The sequence below is a fragment of the Clavelina lepadiformis genome, chromosome 1 (assembly GCF_947623445.1).
Source record: "Clavelina lepadiformis chromosome 1, kaClaLepa1.1, whole genome shotgun sequence".
Lineage (NCBI taxonomy): Eukaryota > Metazoa > Chordata > Ascidiacea > Aplousobranchia > Clavelinidae > Clavelina > Clavelina lepadiformis.
The window spans coordinates 7264520-7276400 of NC_135240.1; the positions used below are offsets into that span (position 1 = coordinate 7264520).

Here is an 11881-nt window from a genome sequence, read left to right on the forward strand (position 1 = left end):
ACTCAATCTCTGTCAAACAAAAATAATCAACCATAAATAAATAAACTTTAAAAAACAAACAAACAAACAACAATACTTTACTTAACAGTCAAACGCATTTACACATACGCATCACAACTCTTGTCCTGTTAGGAAGAACTGTCGAGAATCGAGCCCTTTGATGGAATGAAGGACAAAGTATTCAATATCCCAGACTGCCAGTTCGGCCAACTGCGCTAGCCACTAAAATACTGCTTTACTACTACTACTTCTATGCAAAGTCAAAACCATTATCAGATTTGAACGTATGACATCACAACGCAGCAATGCAAGAACAGGTATTGGCACCACACCAGTAGGCCTAGGCCAGGGATGGCGAACCACTGACCCGCGGGTCACGAAGTGACCCATCACAGATTTTCAGTGACCCACTTGTATTTTTTAAAATAATGAAATTTAAACAAATATTTAAGCAAAGAATAAATGTTTCACTAAATATTTGTAATAAGGCCCCAACCTATTTTAATCTAGTACCGTACCGAATTGCAGAGAAGATGCAGCAGCAAGTTTCGCATTAACATGTAGTTTCGCATTAACATGTAATTAAATGTATGACCCACTTTTGCTTTTTCAAGGATTAAGGTCTCTTTTGTGACCCATGCACTAAAAAAGGTTCGCCATCCCTGGCCTAGGCAATAGACTATTTTTGTTATTTTCAAATATTATCAAATAAATTCCATTTTGGCATTTTTCATGCAGCAAATTGAGGGGCCCATCAAATGCTTGGGGTATATTAATAATAGAGTTCAGACCTCAGGGTGTTTGTAAATGTAAAAGAAACACTGGTGTAGAAGTTCGTAAGGACTGCAGGACTGCAACGATTTAGTGCAGCCGTGCACAAAGCAAATCCGTATAGAAGTGATAGTGACGTCACAATTTACTAGCAGGGCTTTCAGACACCAAAGTTAATAGAAAAACTTTTTTCTATTAACTTTGTAATGCACAAGTGCATCAAGCGGCTGTGTTACTTACCTTTTTTCTGCATGAGCCCCGAAACCTATTGCTGCATCCTTGATCTTATTCTAATCTAAGCGCAACGCCATAGAGCATAGGTGTCAAACTCCCGGCCCGCGGGCCACATCCGGCCCGCTTTACAATAAAACTTGGCCCGCAATGCTATTTTATACATTGAACTATTTCCGGCCCGCGAGATCATTGTGCAGTATAACTTACTTTTTTCAAGCAAAAACAAGATTATAACAAATCGCACAATACAGCAGCACAACAGTTGCCTCATCATACGATAGAATAAATCGATTTATTCCCAGCCAAAACCGTCAAAAAAAACAAAAATTTGGTGCTCTTTCGCTGACTGTTCCAATTCATATACTCGTGTCACGAAACGTTCTATCAAGTTTTATCCTTACGGCCCGCGGCGTTAAATAAGTTTTGAGTTTTGGCCCCTGGTGCGATTGAGTTTGACACCCCTGCCATAGAGCCATGCTTCCAATGCAGCACCAGTTAGCAGTTTTATGTTTGTGCGTGGTTGCGTTCGTGCAAACATATTTCGCTGATACAAAGCATAGAAATCTCACATTTTTCATCGAATGCCATTTTACATACCGAGGTAGTACCAAAGATAATAAAACAAACAAGGTTAAATACATGTATTTATCGCTAGATTAAGATTAACTCGAGTTGGGGTTATTTTTACAGTATTTGATTTGATCGTTAATGTGTTTGGTGTAATACCTATTGCCCACCATTTGTTGCAACTGGTTATGCACGTTTGCCCTTTAAAGCAATTTAACTTGGACAACTTCGTTTCAAGTAGCTTGCCTTGGGATATTCTGTAGGTTATCTACTAAAGCCTTCATTAACCAAGATGCCAGATACTGGCTGAAGGGCATGAAATTGCGAGCTCAGTGAATAAGCTCTGTGAAGGAAGGCAATCCAAAAAAGATTTTTTTGTTTGATATTTATAAGAATAATAGAGAAGTGTTCATTACAATTACAAATAACATAACAGACATAGAGCTGGGGTGTGTCAGCTGAGGATGAAACGGCAAAATTTTGAATTGAGATAACTTTGTTAAATTGCATGTTTCAATTAGAAGGAAACATACTTATATACCTTAAACAGATTGCGTTGGAATATATAAATTCTTTTGGTAATCTTTAACATCTCCTCTTTGGGGCAGAATGTTTATTGACTACTGCTGTATTATTTAAGTTTTTGCATCAAATAATTTTACCAATTGCATTTGAAAAAATTTTGTAATTTTTGATTCATAAGATCACACATTTTCAGTATACTTACAACCATTGCCAGACTGCAGCACTGCCAGGAAAGAAAGTTAAACAAAAAGTTTCCTAAACACTGCAAGCATATGTGCTTGGTTGTGCTGGTGCTCAAAGCAGGCATGCCCATTGCCCAGAACTATACAAAAAGATTGGTTTGGTGAGCAAGTCTGAGTTGTATTCTTAGATGCACTCGTCATGTTTCAGAAAACTTCAAAAAGAAATAACATTTTTTGTTTTCTTTTAAACTCAACTTCAAGAATAAATACTTTGTATTCTGCATACTGATGCCTTGTTTGTCTTGCTAGCTATTTGAGGCATTGATGTATATATCAATGTGGAATATGCTTCTTTTTCAAATGATGGCAGTACCGGTAGGCTGTAACAAGTATAGTTGCTGTGGTTGTGGCTATGGTTGCAGTCAAACTATACGATGATCAAACATTGAGTGAGCTTATGAAACTATTGATAACGTGTTTGTCAGAAATTGATTGAACTTTATTGAAATTTGTCATAAAATTCTTTTGAGTTTAGTGGCCGTGCGAACCACTGTTCATTTTTATTATGTAGTTGTAATATTTTTGCACATTTTAAGCCCTTGCATTTTCCCACTTATTGTTTGCTGGTAGAGTTGTTATTTTATCTTTATAAAGGTTAGCATTTTATTTTCGAAGTGACTATTTCACCGTATGTAGGTCGCACCACCTGTTGTTAAAGATAGGCGGCTAGGTTAGGAAAATGGGTATGCGAAAAGTTTACTTTAACCATTTAAGGTTTTATTGGAGTTAGATTTACATTAGAAGGTAGATTTAGGTTAGGTTTTGGTTACTATGATATAACATTTAAATTACGTTAACGAAAAGCTGTAAAAATAGCTTTTTAACAATTTTTCCAGTGAAAACAGTTTGCAACATTTTGTTTTTCGTTACCCCACAGATAATGACAAATAAATATGCAATACTATAAAGCCACCAACAAACATAAAATGCTCTTGCTTCTTTTCTGCTGTTTATATTTAATTCTTTAGATAGTATCATTCCGTCGATAACAAACAATAACGGTAGATTTTGTATATTAAACTTTTTTATTTCTGCATTTTTATCAAATTTATCATTATTTTTACAATTTCCAGCACCCACAAACCCCCTAGGTTTCCACTCAACTTGGCTACCTACACAGTTTCTGCTTTCATGTATTTTAGAAAACAAGTTTCATGTCAGAAATACCTGTTTGAAAAAAAAATTAAATGCACTCTATGCCATTTTCTTTGCCTGGGTTATTAATTCGAAGCAGTAACCCAATCCTTGATGTGCTCAAAATTCTTACATTCCATGTATCTGTTAATTTTAGGCTAATCGTTCATTTAGACTTACTGTTAGACTAGTGAAACATGCAGTAAAGCATGTAATATTTTCGTTGCTAAAAGTACACAGGTTTATACGTTTTGTTAATTTTGAGAAAAAATTATTTTCATTTCATCTCTTCATAAAAATGGCTTCACCTGTGAAAGATGTTTCCTTCATGGACCAGTGCACAGTTACCTGCCTCAGTTTCCTCAAAACTGTAAGTTCAAGAGATTCTAAAATAGATGCTGATGTTTTGTCTCAATTTCAAACAATTACTGAGAGGGAAATAGAAGCATTCAATTTTCCTCTTTCAGGTATTTTACATTTTGATTTACTTTAGTATGACATTGCTTTAAACTTTGGAATGGGAATTTTGCTTGCAATGGTGAAATGTGAAATAATTTTGTTGTAACTTACGTCATACTTGGTTTACCGATATACTGTTTACTGTATGTCTTACAAGTGTAGAAGATTAGCATGTTATTTCTTTACTATTACTGCCAATAGAGCAACCTCATTTTTCACGTTTTAGGTTATGAGTCTAGTGCTCAAAATCTTGTTGAGATATCTTTGCAATTTGACATATCACTGGTTGGAAGAATTGCTACTTCTGTGGAAAGCATTGAACAAAGGTAAATAACTAATTAATTTATTCATCAAAAACTTTCTCAACAAATATTGTTCCTTGTATTTTCTAATATGTTTTTGCAGTGAATTAACTCAGCAAACATTTCAAGATGCCACAAAAAGGCTGATAGGAAGATCGAATATAAAATCTTGGGAACAGGTTGGAACACGTAAATTTGACATATGTATTCCATTGCTATTTCCTTGCTTTGTGAATGTGTAAAAATAATTAAAGCAACTTCTACCCATTATTTTTCTAGGTTTCCTTGATACTGCATTTAATGTATTTCACTTGCACGACTCTCGGAGTTTCAAGGCTTGAAGAAATTGTTAATTTAACTGTAAGATGCTTGCATGATGTTGCAAAAGAGTTCATCATTGAAGAAGGTGGTTGGGTAAGTAGAACAATATTATCTTTGCTTTAGTCTTGAAGTCTTAGAAATCACTGACCAAATGATATGACCATGGTTGATGCTAATGTTTTGCGTCAATAATCTATAGAATTTCTTTTATGCTTATTAGGAGTCTGTACCTAAAACTGCTTTTGAGTCTGAAGAAATTCTTTCCAGTATCGTGATGGTGCAAAAGGACGAGGTATAAAAACAATTGCAATTCTACAAAAAAGATTGTCATTTTTTCAAGCAGTTGCTTTTAGTTATTTGTGCCCTATTGATAAACTTTAGTTATCAGTCTTATATTAATATTAATAACCAATCTATGCAGCAGCAACCTACACTTGACTCTCCCCCATTCTCAATGCTACAATCATTGAATGACGAAGAGGAGAGAGAAAGCCTAAGCTCTGCCACGCCTCCAGAAATACTGGACCGACCTCAGATGACGGCATCTCTCATACAGATGATGGGAGGCGGAGACGCTACTTCTAATATCAATTCCAACGGCAATACAGGTGAAACGATTCACTGCTGTTGTATTAAAAGCTTACATCAGTTATTTTGCAACAATAGTTCGTTACTTGTAGGTACAAGCAGCGATAGCAATGAATTTGAAATGGTGGGGTCCATTGGAAGTACTTCTGCGTCAAAATCCACATCGCCACCACCCTCCCATACATCGCCTGAACCAGAAAATGAACCTGTTTCAAGTCTTACTTCACGGCTGAAGTCGTTTGCCGTCAGCGAAGATGCAATTGCTAAGCCGACCGAACTGCCGTCAGATGGCGGTGGTGTGTCAGATTACTTGCCGCACATCTCAATCGGCGTCGCTGCGGCTGCGGCCTGTATCGGGATCTTTATGTTAAAAAAAGCATCGTAACGATCAATGATATGACTTGTGGCTCCTCCTAAGAAATGCGTGCTTTTTGTTATGACGTTTAGGATACCAGGAATTAAACTTTAAAAAGTTCATAATTCAAAGCTCCGAGCTAACTCATTATCGCTACTGGCCGTGCTGCATCCTTGAAAATTATTTATTTTTTTTATTTTCTTTCTTCTGCTTAACTTTCTCCTGCCCTTCAGGCTGTTTCGCAAGTTTCGCTTTGCTTGAATCGATGCGATCTGTATAATCAATGTCGTTCGAAAATCGGATTGTTCTGTGCAATTTACCCATCTCACCGTCTTTACTGTGACTGCCGCGTTTTCTATCAGATATTTTGCTTTAAAAAGATTCATCAGAATGACTATTATCAGGTGTTTGATTGAGAAGGTTACCTATGCTTACATTAGGTTGGGGAAGGCTACGAACATTATGTTAAGATTGTGACCGTAACAACTTATCATCAAGTGACAAGGTGCAGATAATGAAATGAATGAAGAGTGTCGCCTTGGAAGTGCATCCAAGTGAATTTTGATAATAAATTGTACTCTGCTTTATAGGATAACAATTAAACTTATTAAGGAAACTAGTTGAAAAGAACTACTGCACAATACATTACAGCCATCACTGGTGCAATATGGTGGTTACACAGCCGAAACTTTTTACTGAGCGATACGATGAAGACAATATGAGAGTGCAGAGCGGATAACAGTTTGTGAATGGTTGATCTTCCATTTCTAAGTCAAGCCGTCTTTAATTCAAACACGAATTCTTTTGTTTTTCTATGCATCATTTGTCTGTTTTAATCTCCGCATGGAGCTTGATAAAGGATTGAGGCCACATTGCACACAATTGCAGGCTCAGCGAAAAACCTTTCTGCTAATATTTACCAATGCGTATAACTTGACTAAAGGGAGCGGAAAGTTTTACGCAAACCTCAAATATGAAGCCTGGGCTATTGTGTAGGCACTTCAATAAACCATAAAGTGATTAAATATACGTTTCCGGAGTTTTTCAGCAATTGAGATTATTATTATGAAAGACGAGCGGTAAAAGAAGGTTACCGGTTGTGCGATATACGGTTATACAGTATGGAAGGCATACGTTTAGGGGCATATTAATTAATAGGCCTATAACGATAACTAAGACAATTTTCGATTTTACAAGAATGAAAGTGATTTGCAAAATATAGCAAAGATGTTCTTGTGTTTTGCCGGTTATTGTTAATATTACTTTTGTTGTTTGCAAGTTAGTTGGAAGTTTAAAGTCGAACTCTGACGTTTCATATTGCTATATTTAGATCACTTCAAAATTCCCAGGTAGTCTACTTTTTCTCAAAAGAACAAGCTAAAATCGACACTGTGCTCTAAAAACTAAAACTATGATTGAATTTGATCGAATATTGGATAAAATAGGACACCTTGGCCGTTACCAAATGGTCTTGATTTTAATGCTCTACTGGTTAGGCGTACCAACAGGGCTTCATAATATTTCGTCGGTGTTTTATGCAGCCGATGTGCCCTTCAGGTAAAATAATGTATCTTCTTTTCATTTGTTTCAATATGAGGTCGACTGGTATGATTTTGAACGAATTTTGAAATAAAATATTTATTTGCATATTGTTTAACGCCACTGTGTCTTATTAGATATGAATAGCAATAGCTTTTTCATTAAGCTATATAATTTCGAGTTTAGATGCAACGTACCACCTTTGGACAATAGCACTGCCTATCCTAACTTGACCGAAACTGATATTCTCAATTACACCGCTGGTGGTGAATACGATACCTGCCAGAGGTAAGCTATCCGGCAGTTACAGATTTTCCCTAAACTGTATCATGTTCCAAGTGCTATGCGTAATCAAGCAAAACTAATCGGAATTGATTTGGCTGTAGGTATGGTTACAACCTGAGCAGTTGTGAACCACCGAGCCTGGCGTGTGTGAACATGTCTGCCGCCCCAATAGATTGTGACATGGGTTACCAATTTGACACAAGCACCTTCACCTCGACCGTGAAATCCGAAGTGGGTTTTGCAGACTTTCTTCCTTGCAATAACCAAGTTACAGTAATGGCATTCCAACCTCTGGGGCAACCTCCAACTTCCAGGCAACTTGTTCTGTATAACTGGGGTAAACTCGGTTACTGATTCCCTGGTCACTTACTCACTGTAGGTGAATAACTCTTACAGCTTACCACGAAGTAAAGAAATCGTTAAGTATAAGCAACCAACTTCCTGTGTGAATAACTTATGAAGAACCACTTCATTTAGCAGAGATTTTAAGAGCAGTGCAGCGACACACAATTGTACCTTGAAATGTCCCAAGGGGTCCCCAGATATATTTTGCAATAGGTTAAAAAGTTAATTAAGATTCTTTCATGATAATTTTTGATCGGTTCTCTTAAACCGTTGCAAACCAGTTGGATGCCATCACTGCTGAGATGTAACTATATTTTGTTTTAGTGTCGTATGTAGTAAAATTTTTTTGGATTTCATAGTCAGTCGTTAAGTTCAACACACACCCATCTATTTCAGTGGAATTTGGTCTGCGATCGAAATATCTTGGACACAGTGGCGACTTCGATCTTTTTTGCCGGAATGTGGACAGGAGCTATTGTCTTCGGAAATTTAGCCGACTAGTAAGTAAACTTTTTCAAAATGGCAATGAGTATGAATCAAGATCTCTTATTTTGATGCAAGGGCGTTTTTGTTAAGCGTTTTCCTCTCAAACTGGGGTGTTGTTGCCCAAACAATGCAAACTTAGTTATGGACCGTTTGTCCCTGTACACGGCATTACTGGTTTTATTTACTATAAAACAACAAATTAAACTTTACAAAACGTGCATTCAGTTGACATAATACAAAAGTGTTTGCTGTCATCGCTTTACTGATTAACGCAGCATAGGAAGACGTAATACAATGCTGGTCACTTGCATCGGTTGTTTGATATCAGGAGTGGCTACCGCTTTTACGCCGTGGTTTGAATTATTTGTCGTGCTAAGGTTCTTTTCCGCGGCTTTCTCACACGGAGCATATCTGAACATGTTTGTCTACGGTAAGCCAATATTAGCCCCTTTACCCCATACTTGCATAAGGTACATTGTAATCAATTTACCGCTTGTTTAGCTATAACAGCAAATTGACCTTTGGCATAAAATATGTTTTATCGCTCTGAAAAAACTTTACGATGTTTTTAGAGGTGTTACGAGTGTACTATCTCTAACTGCTTTACCTTATTTATTCGTCTATGGTCTAAATATGCCTTGAAATGTGATGTGGCGGGTTTCAGTGATTGAAATCTCTGGAAAGAAGAGAACATCAACAGGCGTGCACGCTCACACAGCCTTTGCAGTTGGTTACACTCTCAACTCGCTGGTTTCTTACTTCTTGCGGGACTGGAGGGCGTTTTACCTCGTCATATCCCTGTCACCCATTCCGTTTTTCATAATTTACTTCATAGTAAGAAGTACCACTCTTTTAAAATCAAGTAGAAAAAAGACATATTGCGATTTTCACACAACAACTTATAATGTGAACATTTGCGAAGATGTAGTATTGTGTGATATACTTTAAGGACTATATAAATTAATTTTACGCCAATGTTGCTCTGTAGCTTCCCGATTCTCCAAGGTGGCATTTTTCCAACGGGCGTGATGAAAAAGGCAGGAAATTGACCGAAATATTCGCCAAGCACAACCGAAAAATTTTGACTGAAAAAGATTGGGAAGAAGCTGAAGTAGCTCAGGTGCTTGAACGCTTTAGAACAATTTAAGTCATATCTTTTTTGACGTAAAAGATTTTATGTGGTTTATCAATACGTGTCCCTGGGCAAAGCTAGGCGTGTACTGGCAAGTGTAGGTCTGTATGTTGTCATTTATCTTGCTTGCTTGCTTTGCATGGGTTACGGCTTGCGTGTTTGTTTTTTTTTCATTTTAATTAAAAATTATTCCAAAGTATTCATCATATGGTGACAGCCAACTCAATTTTTTTAAATCGGCTTCAATTTTTCGTTGACTCGTTTGGAAGCACATCGCCTTCTGGAAGATATATGGTCTTATTACACATCTCAAACAGGGCACATGTCGTTTATCCATTATCCACTAAGTCAACTATCGTTGAACAACGAGGCAAAACAAGTTTGCAGTATTTCCATATTTGCTCACGTTGGATCATTACAATATTGTCTGAAGAGTATCTTCATCTTAGTTAGCTTACAGCCTTACATCTGTGCTGAGTCGGTCACTGAACGTTGTTGTTTTGTTTTGTTTTTGACATTTATGTCAGTAATCGCAAGTACCGTTTATTTCTCGGTAAAAGCATCTAACAATTGTTCAGACCGATCCAGAGTTAATGAACAAAACGTACACCTCATTCGATCTCTTTAAGACAAAGCGGATGAGACTCATTACCTTGAATAACATGTTCAGCTGGTAAGTATGGTTGAGGGTAGATTGCTGCACAAAGTAAGATACATCAGAATGTGAGTAATAGACCCATAACCGTGCGAAACATACAATACTTTGTTACGGTACTCATAACCTCTATCAATTTAGCACTGTTCTATATGCACGCGGCATTAGAATAATATAGGTCAAAGTAAAGTTCTCCCGTTTGTTCACATTTAATCTACTTGAAAATGTGTTTGAGATTTATCCATTCGCCTCACACTGATACAACTCTTTAAAACAATTAAGTTTTTCTACTTGCTTTGGTAATGACGAAACTAAATCTATGAAGAGCCTGTTTCTATATTTCGCTGGTTTTTCCTAACATTTCTTTTTCTGGGCAGGTTGGTAATATCAATGGTATACTATGGCCTGTCCTTAAATGCCGGATCTTTGGCTGGGGACATTTTTGTAAACAATGCCATAAACGGGGCAATGGAACTCATTGGATATTTCTTTGTACAATTTACTATGGATAGGTATGTATAAAGGCCAAGAACGCGACAATAGCTTTGAAGTCACAAAGTAATTATGATTGACATGTTTTAAGATGGGGACGGAGAGTTCTCCTGGTTCTCTGCATGGTTCTTCAAGGCGTAGCTTGTCTGGTTAGCACAGCCTTCACTGAACTCGCAAACGGCAACCAAGGTGGGCAAAGTTGCACAGCCAGTAATAACTTATTTCTCATTTATCTTCAACGTTGTCAAATTTCAAAGTGATCTCAGGAAACTTTTTAAAACCTTTCTAGAAAGTAAACGAGTAGCAAATCCGTTAGTTATTGTAAACAAATTTGTTGCTGTCGACATATTTTAGCTTCTCGATAATCTGCTCTAAAAATGTATGCAATGTTTTGTTTCAGCACTAATAACGACCGGGGTTGTGTTTGCATTTGTCGGGAAAGTTGGGGTTTCAGGATCATTTGCTGTTATTTACAATTACACGGCCGAGCTCTATCCGACCGTGGTGAGGTAAGTTTGTGAACTTTGAAAAATCGGCGAAAAAAATTCTATCGTATGAAAACTAAATTGTACAATGATAGGAAATACAACGCTTACTCCACCTTCTATATGACATCTTACTTCTTTCAAGGGGTAACGCTTTGGGTATAGGTTCAATGGCTGCTAGGATCGGGAGCATTGCCTCTCCGTACATAATTTTTCTGCAAGACTATGTGTCCTGGCTTCCTACGACAGTATTTGGTTCGTTGTCGGTTATTGCCGGGATACTGGGTATTTTTTTCCCGGAAACAATGAACAAAACGATGCCACAAACCATTCCAGAAGCCGAACTCTTTTACCAGGGGAAATATGTGGAGTAAGACAGTATTTTTGTAAAACATCTGTTTATTAATTATTCATTGTTTCACTTCTTATGTTTGACGGCCACTAAAATTCTTCACCATTCATTAAATAGGGAAAAGACAACAATAGAAGGGAAGGACAACCCAGCATGTGACCAGCAGACGCAATTTTAGCTCTCGTTCAAGGTTCAGTGGTGTCAGTTGATTGGGTCAAACTAGCAGTGAACAGCATTCGCAATTGCTTTTTACGTCTTCGTAAAAAACTTTCGAAAAAAAATTTCGAAACTTCGCTTTGGATTAGAATCACTATAACAATGACAACCTTATTTAAAATTAGTGAAAAAGTGGAACGTTTTTTGTACGCGTATATCGTTGTTGATGTTGTGAGTGATGATTGTAGACCATAAACTCGTATTGCTTGTTTAATTGTAGTCGTTATTAGATATATCTTTGCCCCCTTAATTGGGCATTTGCTTTCTAAAAAGTTCAAAACAATATACCGAAGTTTTGAATGGCATGAAATCACCAATATACTACACATGTGGCTATTTGATGACTGATTAGTTGCAAAACAAACATGGCATATTCGACTCCGTTAGCCGTGGAAA

At 37.0% G+C, this 11881-nt stretch overlaps 2 protein-coding genes across 3 annotated transcripts; both read left to right on the forward strand.

Moving 5' to 3' along the window:
- The first annotated feature begins 1757 nt into the window (after window positions 1–1757).
- Window positions 1758–5898, forward strand: LOC143466524 (uncharacterized). 2 transcript variants are annotated; one of them, XM_076964971.1, is made up of 7 exons: window positions 1758–3940; window positions 4159–4258; window positions 4338–4413; window positions 4514–4648; window positions 4776–4847; window positions 4980–5163; window positions 5236–5898. In XM_076964971.1, exons 1-7 carry the CDS (start codon window positions 3772–3774, stop codon window positions 5526–5528), a joined length of 1029 nt encoding a protein of 342 aa, XP_076821086.1. In that variant the 5' UTR covers window positions 1758–3771; the 3' UTR covers window positions 5529–5898. The 2 variants fall into 2 exon arrangements, with proteins under 2 accessions (XP_076821086.1, XP_076821085.1); XM_076964970.1 differs by having other exon boundaries at window positions 1761–3940; window positions 4977–5163.
- A 910-nt stretch (window positions 5899–6808) lies between these two features.
- Window positions 6809–11821, forward strand: LOC143462814 (organic cation transporter protein-like). Its single transcript, XM_076961112.1, has 13 exons — window positions 6809–7055; window positions 7224–7325; window positions 7424–7553; window positions 8064–8167; window positions 8429–8583; window positions 8818–8987; window positions 9142–9273; window positions 9864–9958; window positions 10318–10452; window positions 10524–10621; window positions 10833–10941; window positions 11063–11287; window positions 11387–11821. The coding sequence occupies exons 1-13, from the start codon at window positions 6910–6912 to the stop codon at window positions 11445–11447; spliced, it is 1662 nt and encodes a 553-aa protein (XP_076817227.1). The 5' UTR covers window positions 6809–6909; the 3' UTR covers window positions 11448–11821.
- The last annotated feature ends 60 nt before the right edge of the window (window positions 11822–11881 follow it).